Genomic DNA, 15274 nt, shown 5'->3' on the forward strand with positions numbered 1-15274 from the left:
TGTTAATAGTTGAATGATACACAGTAACAAACAATTCTCCATAAAGCCCCATCCCCCACAGCATTTGCATATTATATTCAACAACAAGGTATGATTACTAATTGGCGCACAATCACCTGTCGTACAGATCACCAATTCTTTGCTTCGGGCCCTTGCACCCCGACATCCGATCCTAAATGTTCACCATATATATCACAGCTTTTGCTGTTAGCTCCCATTTGCAGACTGCTATCAATCTAGATTGTCATCTTCCCCTGCTCCTATGCAATACAAGTATACACGGTAGCCACTACAGTTGTCCTTAGGCCTCACAACTGCTGGGACAATAATCATGTAACCCTCCTCCCTCGCATTAGCATAGGTCAATTCCCTGAGCCACATTTCCTTTGTGGGGGGTTAAACGTGATGCCCACATCTGAAGTATGCACCTTTTAGCAATCAGGCACGCTATGTTAAATAGCCTGCGATTCTCTATTTTGACTTTCCCAATGTCTCCTAACAGGTACTTAGCTGGCGCCAACCACAGCCGTCATTCCTGCCAATATCTTTGCTACTTCCAACCAGAATTCAAGTATGCTGGGGCACGACAAGAAAATGTGCATGAAATCTGCAGGCGCTGTGACATTTGAGGCAGGTATCACAGGCTGCGCTTGTAAATCTGGACAGTTTAATGGGCATGTAATCTAGCCTGTTGAAAATTTAAAATGGTATCAGACGGTATCTGGCATTCAGTCAAGAGGCAATACCGTGCCCACTTTTCATCCAGTATTTCCGCTCAAGGTCCGCTTCCCACTGCCTTTATGTTAGGGAACCCCCATAATGGAGCATGTTTGCTATATGGCGTCTCAACCCTCAGCCGCTTAAACAGACGCACCATGCACTGACTGTAGACCCAACTGGATCAAACGTACAATCAACAGCGTATTGTGTCACAAAGATCACTGGGTGAAGGTCTAAGGGGCGTGCACTAAACATTTCAATCTAAGCGTGTCGGCGGACAAGAGGAGAGGAGTACCAGTATGCCGCAAAACCGTTCTTGGGCTACCATATAGTATAGTTCAAAGTCAGGGGATGCCAGCCCACCCTGCTCCTATGGTCTAGTAAGCCCTTCCCATACCATCCTGACCGCTCCATTCCCCCATAAGAATGTAGTCAACCCTTTCCGCAGTTCATTGAAAACAGCCCTCCCGGGGCAAGAGCGGTACATTGTTAAAGTAGTAAAGCAGCTTGGGCATGACTACCATCTTCAACAATGACAGTGTGCCGTATAAAGAAATCGGCAGTCTGGACCAGGATTGCAACGTGCCAATGAGTATCGGGGTAGGCCCCCAAGTTATCCCCAAATGGTGACCTAGGTGTCCTACATACCTGTTTCCCCAGGTATCTTGACTGTGTCAGGGGCCCATATGAAACCCATTAAGTCTGCCTGCATTGGGGTGAAGGATGTCAGAGGCAGCAGCTCTGATTTCGGCCAGTTTATACGGTACCCTGAGTAACTTGAGAACTCCTGGATATTGTCCAGCGTGGGCTGAAGATGTTTCTCTGGCTCCTGAACATATAACAGAGCATCATCTGCGTGCAAGGAGAGTATTGGGTGGGGAGGGTGGCTGAGATGCGCAAGCCCCGATGCCCATGATTAACCCTGATCATCGACGACAGCGGCTTTATGCATAGTGCGAAGAGCAAACTTTTACATAATATTCTAGTTTAGCATGTTTACAGGCTCTATCCGCATGGTGGAAAAATCGGCTTGAAGTGTTCCAATGCCCCATGTGAGGGGGCAAGAAAAAACTGCACATTTATAAAATAAAATACTATGAAAACACATACAAACCTTGATATGTTGAAGGGAATCATAAGGAACAAGTTACTTACCTGTAACTGTTATTCTACAGCATGGGTCTGGCATGGATTCACATGCTCATGAATATTCCCCGTCGTCAGGCCGGGAATCCTCGGTATAGAAAAAAATCAGTATCAGTTTCGTTTCTGATCTGTCTTTCTTAGTAGTAACCAATCACTGGTCTCTGGGTCATACTGCCCCCAGCCAATGACTGCCCTCTCCCTAAGCCCCGCCTCTGGCAGCCATCCTCAGATTTGGTAGCATGTAAAGTGGCAGTATGACCAAGTGAAGAGCCGCAGAGGGGTAGGCGGGAGGGTTCGCATGTGAATCCATGCCAGACCCATGCTGGAGAACAACAGTTACAGGTAAGTAACTTGTTCCTTCTCCAGCATCGGGTCTGGCATGGATTCACATGCTCATGAATAAGAGAATACATAGCAGTACACAGATGCACAACCACGGGAGGTGGCAACAGGCTCAACATTAAGCAATACAACAACTCAACATTAAGCATCTCTTACCTCCTCACCATGCTCACCTTAGGCGAACAGGTTGCGCAGCACTGCTTGGCCGACCCTGGACTCCTCCCTGGAGTCCTGATCGATGCAGTAGAATCTTGTGAAGGTGTGCGTCGACCTCCACGTCGCAGCCTTGCAGATGTCCAGCAGGGGCACACCAGACAGGAACGCCGTGGTAGCAGCGATCGCTCTGGTCGAATGGGCTCTCCGACGGCCGGGCAGCGGTCGGTTTGCCAACCGGTGACAGTGCATGATGCAGCCGGAGAGCCATCTGGAAATGGAAGTCTTCGAGAGAGCCTTCCCTTGATTCGCAGTCCCAAAGTCCACAAACAGCTGTGACGTCTTCCGAACTCTCTTTGTGCGGTCCAAATAGAACTTCAGCGCTCTAGCTACATCCAGTGAGTGCAAAGACCTCTCGGCCGGCGACGAAGGCGACGGGAAGAAACCTGGCAACACCAAGGACTCGTTGAGGTGGAAGTCCTACGGCACCTTGGGCATAAAGGAGGGGTGCGTCCTCAGCACCACCCTCGTGTCATGAAAAGTCAAGTATGGAGGCTTGCAAGATAGAGCCTGGATCTCTCCCACTCGTCGTGCGGAGGTGATGGCCACGAGGAAAGCTGTCTTCCATGACAGGAACTTCAAAGGCGCGGAATGCATAGGCTCAAATGGGGCCCCCATGAGCCTGGTCAGCACCACATTAAGCTCCCACGCTGGGGCAGGAGCCTTCACCCTTCAATAGTCCAATAGTCCCTTCATGAATTCTTTCACCAGGCGATGCGACCACAAGGACGCCGGTCCCGTAGTCCTGGTATATCGGGAGATTGCAGCCAGATGTATTTTGGTGGAGGCGTGAGCCAGTCCAGCTTTGGCCAGCGACAGTAGGTACGGCAGTACTTGAGGGGCCGTAATCCGCAGAGGGTTAATCTTCTGTGCACGGCACCAGACAGAGAACCTCTTCAATTTATGTCCGTAGCACTTGAGAGTTGAGGACGCCCTGGCCTTTGCAAGAACCTCTCTGCAGTCGGCCGGGATGTCGTACCCTCCAAACTCTAGTGCTTCAGGTGCCAGGCCTGCAAGTTCAGTGACTCCGGGTTGTGGTGAAGAATGGCGCCTCCTTCTCTGGAGAGAAGGTCTGCGTCCGTCGGCAGCTTGACTGGTGTGGACGTTGACAAGTCCAGAAGGTCCGGGAACCAGATCTGTCTCGGCCACGCGGGTGCGACGAGGATCATCCTGCACCGAGACCTCTTGAGCTGGTTGATGAGCCGGAGCAGCAATGGCAGCGGATGGAACGCATAAAGAAATAGGCCGTCCCAGGGGAACGATAAAGCATCGCCCATGCTCCTCGGCTGGGGGAACCTGCTGGCGAACCTCCGGCACTTGGAATTCGTCGCCGTCGTGAAGAGATCGATTTGGGGTTCGCCCCATCGTCGGAAGAGTCGATCCACTTGATCCTGGCATAGTTCACACTCGTGGCACGAGCGCAGCTCCCTGCTGAGTGAGTCGGCAATCGTGTTTTTTATTCCTATCAGATGAAGAGGCACCAGGAACATTCGTTGGACGACGGCCCAATGCCACATCTCCTGGGCTTCCTTGGATAGGGCCGGGGACCTGGTTCCGCCCTGCTTCCGGATGTAGAACATTGTGGTGGTGTTGTCGGTGAAGATCCTCACCACCTTGCCCTTGAGGGACGGAAGAAAGGACCTGAGGGCCCAGAACACTGCGTGGAGCTCCAAGATGTTGATGTGGAGTGACTTCTCCTCCGGGAGCCAAAGGCCTCTCACGTGAAGATCTCTGGAGTGCGCTCCCCAACCTTCCAGGGAGGCGTCTGTCGTCACCATCACCTGGTGAGCTGGGGTCTGAAAGTCCGTGCCCGCCGACAGATGGGAGCGGGTACCCCACCACCGGGTCGCCTGACGGAACCTCTCGTTGAGAGGGATCCTGTCCTCAAAGCTGCCCGTCGACTGGACCCAGCGGGCGTCGAGGAACTCTTGTAAGGGGCGCATCCGAAGCCTGCAAAGGCGCACCAGATAAATGCAGGAGGACATCATCCCAAGGAGGGACTTGATAGATCTTACCCTGGCCATGTCTGTGGCCAGCAGACGCTGCACCTTGCCCAGAATGGTCCTGGTCCTTTCCTCCGACAGCGAGGCCAGCCGCGCCACTGTGTCGAGCTTGACTCCCAGAAACAGGGCGACTTGCGACGGAACCAGATGGGATTTTGGAAAGTTGATGGAGAATCCCAGGTCCGTGAGCAGCTGGATGGTCTTCGCAGTGTGCTCCACGGCGAGCTCCCTTGTCCTTGCCCGGATGAGCCAGTCGTCCAGATAGGGGTAGACGTGGATCCCCTGCAGGCGCAGCCGCGCTGCCACCGGTGCGAGGCACTTGGTGAACACCCTGGGTGCCGACTTCAATCCGAACGGGAGGGCCTTGAACTGGTAGTGCCGCCCTTGGACCACGAACCTGAGGAACTTTCGGTGTCTTTTTAGAATGGGGATGTGGAAGTACGCATCCTCCAAGTCCAACGAAGACAGGAAATCGCCCTCCTCCAGCTATCCCAGCACGTACCTGGAGGGTGACCATATGGAACTTCTGTGCCTTGATGTACTTGTTCAGTCGTCGCAGGTCCAGGATGGGGTGCCATCCTCCTGTCTTCTTTTTTACGAAGAAGTACCTTGAGTAAACTCCGGAGCCCCGAAGCCTCTTTGGGACGAGCTCGATGGCACCCTTCTTGAGCATCGCCCTTACTTCCAACAGTAGTTGAGGGACGTGATTTTCCTTCCTGGCCACGGGAGGAACGCGAGGGCACTTCCTCTGAAACTCAAGGGCGTGCCCTTGGGCCAGGGCGTCCAGCACCCAACGGTCGGTGGAGATGGACTCCCACATGCTGACGAACCTCGCCAGCCGGCCTCCCACCGGGGTGCTTCGGCGGGGTCCGGACCCCACGGTCGGTTCAATCTTGTTTGGAGGCCGCCTTTCCTCCTTGACCTCCCTGTCGACGACAACGGGCACCACCTTACTTGCCGCGTCCCCTGTAGGCTTCCTGGGACGAAGATCTTGCCGCTTGGCGATACGTGGAGGAGCCACTGCTGGATCCCTTGGAGGCACCTTGTCTGCCCCCAGAGCTCCGAAAGGACGGCCGTCGTTGTTGGAGCACTCCCAGTGCCCGGGCAGTCTCTGTGTGTGTCTTGATGGCCTGAAGGGACTCATCAACCGCCTTCCCAAACAGGTTGTTCCCGTCGAAGGGCATGTCCAAAACCTTGGTTTGTACATCCTTGCGGAAATCCGTGGCCTTGAGCCATCCTCGTCGTCTCAAGCAAACGCCGTTGCCCCACTGACGGAAATTGGTGTCGGCGATGTCCGTTGCCACCGTGATGGCGTGGTCCGAAGCAATCTCACCTTCCCATAGGATTTCAAGGGCCTCAGCCCTTTTGCCATCCGGAAGGAAGTCCAACAGAGGGGCGATTTTGAACCACAACTCCCTGTCGTAGCGGGCTACGATAGCCAGGGCGTTGGCCGCCTTGATAGTCGTTGCTGCGGATGAGATGATCCGTCGTCCCATCGTGTCCAGCTTCCTGCCCTCACCGTCCGGCGGGGAAGTTGATGTCAAGGCCGATGCCCCCCCAGCTTTCTTCTTTGCCGCCACCGAGACAACCAAATCCGGGGTAGGTTGCGCCCGAAGGCACAAGGGGGCAGCGTCGGGGACCCGGTACTTCTTTTCGTACCGGTCCCTCTTTGCCGGCGCCGTGGCAGGGTTCTTGAGGAGGGCAAGCCCCTCATCTCAGATGTCATCAAGAAGCGGTACAGCGAGGACCGTCTTCCTTTTAGCCTTGCGCCGTTGGTAAAGGAACCCGTCCTTCTTCTTCTCTTCTGGGCAGAGCTGGAAGAGCTCGGATGCCCTGGAAATCATGGCATGAAAGGATCCAATCTCGTCGGGCGGGGACGCCCGAGCAGGGGGCGACAGGGGACACGTCCCGTCGTCGCCTCCGTCGTCATCTGTACCTGTCGTAGCCGTGTCCGTGCCTGTATCATCCTCATGGGTAGTAGACCGGGGGGGGGAAGGCAGAGCAGGCCGCAGAGATGGGAGAGGTGGCATAGGATGCGTCCTCCTCCTCTTATGCGGTGGACTTTCCGAAGGTCCTGGCTCCAGTTCCCCTGTCAGGTCTGGCTCAGGTACCTCCGTCAGGGGGAGGGGCAACCTTGTCCTTATCTCCGAGCATAAGGACTGAATCGCTGACAAAATGGCCGCAGAAGTGTCCTGCAACACCGGAAACGACAGGCATGAGGGCTCTTGAGGAGCCTCGTCGGCGACACTGTCGCTCTCGTTGTCGCCCTCGTCGGGATCCCTCCCGATGGGCTGGGCCTCTTCCACGACTTCGATGAGCTCTTCTTCAGAGGTCGTGTCCATATCCATAATGGCCACCAGCCCCTGCCCCACCTTTTCCAACGAGGACTACGTGGCGGTCTTCTCAATGGGCCTGAAAGACGACTCCCTCCGCGGTGGCAGGGAGACTCTGGGTCCTGAGGTCGCCTCCACTTGTGTAGCCTCCACAGGCTGAGCCAGGGCCGCGGCGACATCCTCAATTGAGGTCTTAGCAGGGTGCATTAAGGCCAACGTCACCTTCTGTACACCTGGGGCCTTCACCTTGGGGGGAGGGTCCGAGCCACGCTCCCCCTCTGCCGGAATCTTTGAGATCGACCGGGGCCTCTCCAGAAGCTTTGCCGGGTTCTCGGACTTCCTCTTACCCGAGTCAGAGCGTTGGCTCGTGGTTGATGGTGCCGGGGAGGACGCGCCCTGCCTGGCAGCCAAGGAGCCCGACCGTTCAGCGCTCCCGGTGCCCGAGGACTCGCGGTGCTTAGCCTTTTGTTGGGCCCCCGTCGCCGGGGCGCCCTCACAGGACTTAGAAGACCGCTCGGACTTCTTTTTCTTCTTCTTGCCTGACGGGCTCTTCCCTTCCAGCCAGTTGGCGAGACGGAGGTGGCGATCCTTCATGGTCCGCTCCGACATGTTCCCACAAAACGCACAGTCCTTCTCCGTGTGCGTCTTGTCCTCATGGAGACAGTAGAGGCATAACGAATGCTCGTCCTCCTTGAAAACATTCTGAAGCTGGCATCCAGGGCAGGTCCTGAACAGCTTCCCGGGCGTCGAGCTTCCTTTTTCCTGACCCACGTCCGGGGTAGGCCTCGGAACTTCTGGAATCCTCCAAAAGCGTAACTCGACGGAATCTTCACCCCGTTGATAGGATGTAGAAACGGTGGAGCGTGAGGCTCTATTTAACCGAAAAATGAGAAAAATCTCCTGAAAAAGCGCAAAAACGCAGCAAAAGCTTGAGAGCTACAGCACGAGGACTCCCAACACTTGAACGTGCGGTAAAAATCTGAGGATGGCTGCCAGAGGCGGGGCTTAGGGAGAGGGCAGTCATTGGCTGGCAGCAGTATGACCCAGAGACCAGTGATTGGTTACTACTAAGAAAGACAGATCAGAAACAAGACTGATACTGATTTTTTTCTATACCGAGGATTCCCGGCCTGACGACAGGGAATATTCATGAGCATGTGAATCCATGCCAAACCCCGTGCTGGAGAAACAGAAAAACAAACTGCCTAAACATGGAGCAGAGACAACGTTTGTGTGCTCTTTAGAGCAGGGCGTAAAGTATTTCAAACTTCTGCAATCAGACTCGAGAAGGCCAAAGCATCCGGCCACGAGTTCACCACCTGATCATGGACAGGCGCATCTCCTCTGAAGAACTTACGCTTTACATATGTGCACTTTCACATACAGGAAAGACCATTTCCCATTACTGAGCAAAATGTGGAAAACAATCAGTGACCAGTGCAGAAGATACACCGCTCTGGTGATATGCTCCATGCACGAGAAGAGGGATGTGGTGCTGGCCCTTTAAGGGCACCCACGCGACGGAGTGATGTTCACTACGTCGCATGCGGGTATAAATAAATGGGGCATTCCCGGCGACCGCAGAGCCACCAGGGAGCCTGCACGAACCACACAGAGTCTCAGTGTCTTGTGTTCGGGGAGTGGGGGGCCTCACGGTGAGGTGGTCCTGGAAGACTGCCAACAGTGGCGACGAGCAGAGGATCTTTCCGCCCGGGGCAGGCAGGGATCTTAAAAAGGTGCGCAAATGATCGTATGTGAGGCGCACCTTGTGAAATATGCCGCAGAGAGGGGGATGATCCATGCGGTCGGTTTCCATTTTGTACAATAGGCCCTGGGATGTCACAGCTTCCTACGAAGCGTCGGTGAGCCATCCATGCTTAATTTTTGGACAATCTTGTGCCGGACAGCCACTAGAAGCAACACCTGCTACTTTCATAGTGATTTCTTCACAGTTTCACTGTTTTTCACGAGTGATTGGGTGTGAAACCAAGGAAGGCCTGCTGTGTTTTATCACCTTGGGCCCACCCTGCTCAATTTTTGGAACCTCTACATGTGCCTGGCTTCTGATCTGCAAAGTTGTGGAATTGCCTATGCTCCGCTGCACTTGAGGAACATTTGTGTCTGTGGGACTGCCAGTGGCCATATCCGGGGCACATCTACTACAGAGGTCTACATACTGGTGTGGTGGTGAGTTGCGGCCCCATTTCTTCTACATCCCTGGGGTGCCTGTGCGCTTGCCACCATGAGCCAAGGACAAGCTGCGGCCACTGCACAACAACAGGCCGCTCCTGTAGTGGCCTAACAGCCTGCCACCAAGACCTTTACCCAAACCACCTGGAGCCCTGCAGCCAATGTTTGCATTTGATGTCTTGGGCACTCCATCAAGTCTGGGGCCAAGGTGGAAAATGTGGATGGACAGGTTAGAGATGTACTTCAAGGCTACCATGGAAACTAGTGACGACAGTAAGTGGGCCACCCTTCTGTACTGTGCAGGCCCTGCGGTACATGAAATATTCCTGTCCCTACAACCAGCGGATTGGTCGTATGCGGCAGCCAAGGATGCGCTTCACAATCATTTTCTGCCCATGGCAAATGAAGATTATGGACGTTTCCTGATGGGTGCAGCATGCCAAAAGGATGATGAGACTCTAGATGTGTTCTATGGGAGGCTGCGCAGACTGGCAGTGCCATGTGCATGGAATGACCCAGACATCATGATAAGGAATCAACTCATTCCGGGGTGTGTGTCTGGCAAATTGCGCCGTCAGATCGGGTGAGAGCCAGGCATCACCCTTCCCTGCATCCTTGAACTGGGGAGGTGCCATGAGGTCTCTGAGTTGGGGGCGACCAGAATGGAGGCCGGGGTGCGCCCCAGCAAAGTGGAAGACATCTGCGCTGTCGGCAGAGGCCGAGGGTCTAGACGCCCGGAGGGTGGCCAAGGACTAAGATGACAAGCAGTGAGTGGTTCATGCCTGAAGTGCGGATACGATCTCTCGCATCCAGCGGAATGCCCGGCCATTGGGAAATCGTGTGGCTGATGTGGAGGGGCTGACCATTATGCCCGAATGTGTAGGGCAGTAACTCCAACAGTTGTTCCCAGAGGGCCGTTCGGGCTGGGTTCTTTCACCCCCAGCGATCGTTGAATGTATCCCAAGTGGACCAAGGGGATGATGGTGCCCCTCCCGAGTGTGATGAGGAGGAAGAAGAAGAAAATGTGTTCTTCGTGTCCAGTGTGGGGATCCTGAAAGCCAACTCCAAGCGACAGCCAAGGTGCAACGTCCTGGTGAATGGGGACTCAATACCAATGCTAGTGGACACTGGTGCACCATTTAACGTAATGGCCAGGGAACACTATGACACTATGCAATCCCCACCAGCCCTGGTGCCACCAAAGGCGCGCATCTTGACGTTTGGGGGCGAACAGCCGATTCCCCTGGACGGTGCGTTTGTGGCAAGTGTGAAGTATGGTAACAAGTCAGTCCAGAAATAGAAGGATCAATAGGTGCACTCCAAATTAAAGGACCAATGTTAATTATATAGATCAAAGACTTAAATATTCCGGTTGCTGGGGAGGAGTACAGGCCCTGACACGGGGCTTGTGACAAACATAAAGCAGAAAAAAGTGTCTAAATCTAAAGACACTCCCGTCCCCTGCGCACCAATAAAGCTGATACAGAATCAGCCAATTGTAGTTAGGGAGTTTTTACTTCAAAAAAGTAAATGAAAATTCGACAAAGCAAACAATTTTCACAATATGATGACCAGAACACTTCTGTTTAAACATTAGAATTTGTAGACATCCAAACACTCAAATGAGGCGATCATGGGAAAAGATAATCTTAGAGGAAACAAAAGTGAAATAATTTTTTGAGTAAAGGAAAATGTCCAAAAAGAATATTCTTGACATGAGGAGCTCTACGCGTTTCGGGGAACAACCCCTTCTTCAGGAGCAAAATAATTTATAGTATACTATAAATATGACATTAAGTTTTTTTATACTGATGATTTCTTTTAATGTGCATAATTCCAGATTATTTTGTCAAGGGATCTAATACGAGCGGTTGCTTGACTGTAAAGTGTGGTGAATTGTGAAGCAGTCCCACCAAGGGTGGCTCTAGTGGGTACTTCTCGCTATGTCTCTGAGACAGATTAGATAGTGTCACAAGGCTATTCCGACAGCTCTTGCACCTGCCCATGAAAACAAAGATCAGACAAAGTGGCAGAACATTCCAGATCTGCCCAGCCTCCAAGCCTCCAAAGCAAACCAGTGACTATTTTCAAAGGCCAGGCAAAATACAAGGACGGTCCAACAACTCATGACAACATAAGAGCAAACTAGAACCATTTGAAACGCATGCTCTATGTTAGACTATGTATCCTAATTGTTCAAAATATTTCTTCTGTTTTGTACCGAGACGTTAAATAGCACATTGGCACCAACTTCTCTCGCGTGTTTATAAGAAAGTACATTTCACATGGCGCGAAAGAAAGAAGCCGAAAAACAAACAGTTCCTAATATTGGGGGCAAGCGGCAGCTATTCTCTTTGGAGGTTGTGACAACTGCTAATGAAAACTTGAACTGTTCAAAGCAAAAATCTTGCAACATATGCAAAAGCGAAGGTGAAAAATACATTCAACGAGGCATTTCGTTCACCTGCGGTTACAGAATAGAGAACAACGCCAGTTTGCAATGGCTGGACACATGGCCAAATTATTGTGCAATCCATTGGTGCAGGAAAATCCTTACAATTTACTTTTATTGATACATACATACATGTTGCAAATGTTTTTCAAACGATGAAACTATTCTAGTTTCTCAAAGACTAATTGTATGCTTTCTCTGTGGGGCAGAAAGACACCAGCAGCATCGATATGAAAGACTGGGTACCTTACTTTTATAATAATTAATGTACATGCGTCCTTTTGCAAAACGTTATCAGTAATAATTGAATCCCATTGCACATAGACTCCTGTTTATTATCTCTCTCACACACACACGGATTCATGAGAACAACACGCTTATCTGTTGTCCTCTATTTTGGTATGCTACATTCTTGGCCCACCATAAGCACTCTACCATAAGACTCCTTGTTCATTGAGGTCATAAATGCCAAATAACATAACATTGGAAGCAGACCTAGGCAACCGACTTTTTTTTAGCAAGGAAAAAAGCTGTTACCTGTGAGCCAGCATCGCCCTGAAGGTCGCCTCGTTTAGTCCCCGACAATTTAGCAGCAAGTTCGACCAATCCCAGTTCCACTCGTTAGCGGCGGCCTGCTGATGTATGGGGAGAAACACTTGTTAGTGATTAATCAGAGTTAATATGATCAGTAAATTAAAGCTCCAGCTGTGATAGACTAACGAAGAAGGAGGGGGCCCAGAAAAGGACTTGGACAGATGATATCAATCACCTCCACAGAAGATTCCTTTATTCCAATAGGACAGCAATTAATTTATAAATCCATTTGGAGATGCACCCATTATTTACAAAAGGATAAATCAATTTTTGAGCCATTATTCTTCCAACTGTTAATGGCATACTGCCCAATCGCTTTTTTCTGAGAGCTCGGTTCTGGGTTTCAGTTGGATCAGGGAAAAAAATAAAATAATTGGCAACTTTGTATGTATTGTTACAATTTGCATTTCCTACTGTCAGCAGGAAGTTTATCATGAAAGAAAGTTGTTAGAGCTGGCATGTCGGCTGCCTGCTGTATCTTCATTAGCGCGTCCCTGTAATGTGGCTCTTCCTAGTGTGAGGTACTGAAACTCCCAGACGTGTGATGGACAGTGCAAATGTGATGCTCCCCCCTCCCCCCACTGCATTTCCAACAAACCCGAACCGTCGTAAAATGGTGTCTACAGAACCATTAGAAGCACAGATGTACATGGAAACAAAGAGTGACAATTCACAAAAGCAAGACGCCCGACACCTTTGGAGTTGGAGAAACAGACAAATGCTTTTGCTAAATTACGACTGTCTTAGTTTAGTACTTTTGAAAAACTTTTTATGTTAATTATGCATGCATAACCACTTTGAAAGCAAGCTGTCTCCTTGGAGGCATCAGCGTGTTATGCATACACAACCATCCTTAAAGCAAGCAAATACAATGATCTCATTAAAGCAATTGCTCTTTCTGCACAGACATTGTTTATGGAAAGGGGTTCTAGCATGACATGTTTCCCCACTGATGAGGGAGGCTGCCTCACTACACACTCCAGACTGCAAAAGAGTAAATGGAGGTTGAAACCAGGGCAGTGGTTAGAAGCAGAGCCCATAGACCCTTCCTACAGGCCTTAAGAAGAGGGTGACACGTGATCTTGATCTTATGTTCTTTCTTTACATTTATGTAAATGCCAAATAATGCCTGGAGAGGGGAGAACACAGAGAAGAGAAAAGAAAAGAGGGCCAATAGTGTGAAGACAAAAGGGTGGATCCACAGACCTGAGTACGATAAACTGAACAGAAAAAGAGAGCCTTCAGAATTCTCCTACATTTCAATGGTCTGGTTCATAGTGAAGGTGAAGTGCGAGTGTGTGGAGCCCTGGACAGGCAGGGCGCATAGCGCCAAAACACTGACTTTGGTTGATGGATAACTAGCAGGTCTGGTGAGCCCATACTTAGTTCGTGGTTCGCTATTAAATCGGGAAGACACTCTTGAGAGTAGAATATAAGCAACCTAAAACACACATAGCATCTTTAATTTGATGCATTCTATCAGTGGTAGCCAATATCAGGCCTGCATGGCTCGGAAATATGATCAGAATGCTTTAGACCAGAGATAAAATGGGCAGGCAGGTTTTGTGCCAATTGTAATTTCTTCAGGGTGTTAGCAGGAAGCCCAGCTTCACTTCCATTGGAATAATAATACTGGGTCATGAACACTGCAAGGACCAACTCTACCCTGTATTGCATTGTAGAAGGATTCCCCATTGTAGTCTGAGGTCTCTAGCGAGTGGCATACGGTATTTCGGATACATCTTTTGGAGGAAGCCCGGATCTTTAGTTGACATGACATTGGTACAAACAGCAGTCTTACCCACTGCAGCCAACTAGGGACGTCATTTCACCAAAATGCCAGGGGTAGCAGACGTGACATCACATGACCCTTGACATCTGATGATATCACAGGAAGTGATGTCATGTGACCCCACCCCGAAGTGATATCGTGGGAAGCGATGGAACACGACCCTTAAACCCCTTGAAAAAACAGGAAGTGGCATCACATAGCATTGTTCCTAAGTACACTACGAAAAATATGGTTACGATATCACTATAATGTGATGTACAGTTCATACAAGAATGGATTGCCATATGTATCGTTAAGATCAATGTGTATAGACCCATATTACCAAATTACTCTGCAAGCAAGCAGACGTCCATGACCAAATGATATTGATGTGTTATCATATAGCACTTACGCGTAAGCGCTTTATACAGAACAAATATGCACCCAATATCACCCAACCTGTGTTGGTACTCATTTATCAACCTCAGAAGGATGAAAGGCCGCGTTGAGGTGTTTAAGAACAGACTAAACCAGTGACTCACCCCCTGAAGTGTGCCTTAAATACACCTTTAACGAGTCTTCCAATCATTGTATAGAATTCCAGAAAGACACATTATTTGGTATTCCTATTCTTTCTTATTTAGGGTCAGTGATTAAAGTGTTAAACTTGTGGCACCCCAGTTCTTTTTTTCTTTCTTTTTTTTTCAGATGCTTGAACAAGAAAGCCAGCCATCCCAGAAGTAAAGAGCCACATGGTGCTGGCCACAGCCAGGAGGCTTGCATTACAAAAACAAATACACATCTTTTTTTTTAGGGGTTCTAAATGACGTCCCTGCAGCCGACTTCACTCCAGCTTTCTTTATTCTGCACTCCCAACCATTTCTCTAAAACATAGTATATGGGGTAGTGTGGCATTGCTTCAAGCCTTGTGGTGCTCATATCCCAGCTGCGGAGAGGTGACGGGGAAGAAAGTGCATCAGATCACCTGAGGCGCCCAGGAGCTGCACAAGGTAAAGAAGAAAGCAGCGAGTGGCGGATATGTGCCTTGAGCCAGCAATGGCCAATAGGGAAGACTGTGGCCACGTTCTTAGAGGAGCAACAGGGCAGCTCTGACTCTTGAAGTTCCAACATACCTTGGCTACAGCAGAAGTAGGGAGGTTAAGTCCCCTTATACAAAATGGAATGATAGCACAACTCCCCCAAGAAGGCATAGTAACATCATCACTGCATAGGCCTGCAAAGCCCAGAATGCTGAAGCGCCGCCCACTGCCCCTACACCACCTCTGCATCATCATGGATACCACCTTATGAAGATCTTCCTCGGTGCAGTGCCACCTACACCCATCTGCCCTAGGAAGCGGGTGAGGTGCCGATAAACTATGCTGCTCATTTCACTTTTACTGTGGGGGAATCTGTGTTTTTTGGCCCCGTTGCAATCCTCTGTCAGAGGGAGAACACTGCCTCGATTCTAAACAGCATCATTTGTGGTGTATAATGCTAAAACCGCTCA

General features: G+C 50.5%; 1 protein-coding gene across 6 annotated transcripts in view; it reads right to left on the minus strand.

Moving 5' to 3' along the window:
* KIAA0825 (KIAA0825 ortholog) overlaps positions 1-15274 on the minus strand; it is a 2662507-nt gene that overhangs the window by 108295 nt on the left and 2538938 nt on the right. For 4 of the 6 annotated variants that reach the window (XM_069627636.1, XM_069627637.1, XM_069627635.1 and 1 more), the window contains one exon: positions 11937-12034. In XM_069627636.1, the coding sequence (XP_069483737.1) occupies positions 11937-12034 (98 nt within the window). The remainder of the gene's footprint in view (positions 1-11936; positions 12035-15274) is intronic. The other 2 variants (XM_069627638.1, XM_069627640.1) reach the window with 1 other exon arrangement.

Source organism: Ambystoma mexicanum, chromosome 6p (assembly GCF_040938575.1).
Source record: "Ambystoma mexicanum isolate Mex_15411 chromosome 6p, UKY_AmexF1_1, whole genome shotgun sequence".
Classification (NCBI taxonomy): domain Eukaryota; kingdom Metazoa; phylum Chordata; class Amphibia; order Caudata; family Ambystomatidae; genus Ambystoma; species Ambystoma mexicanum.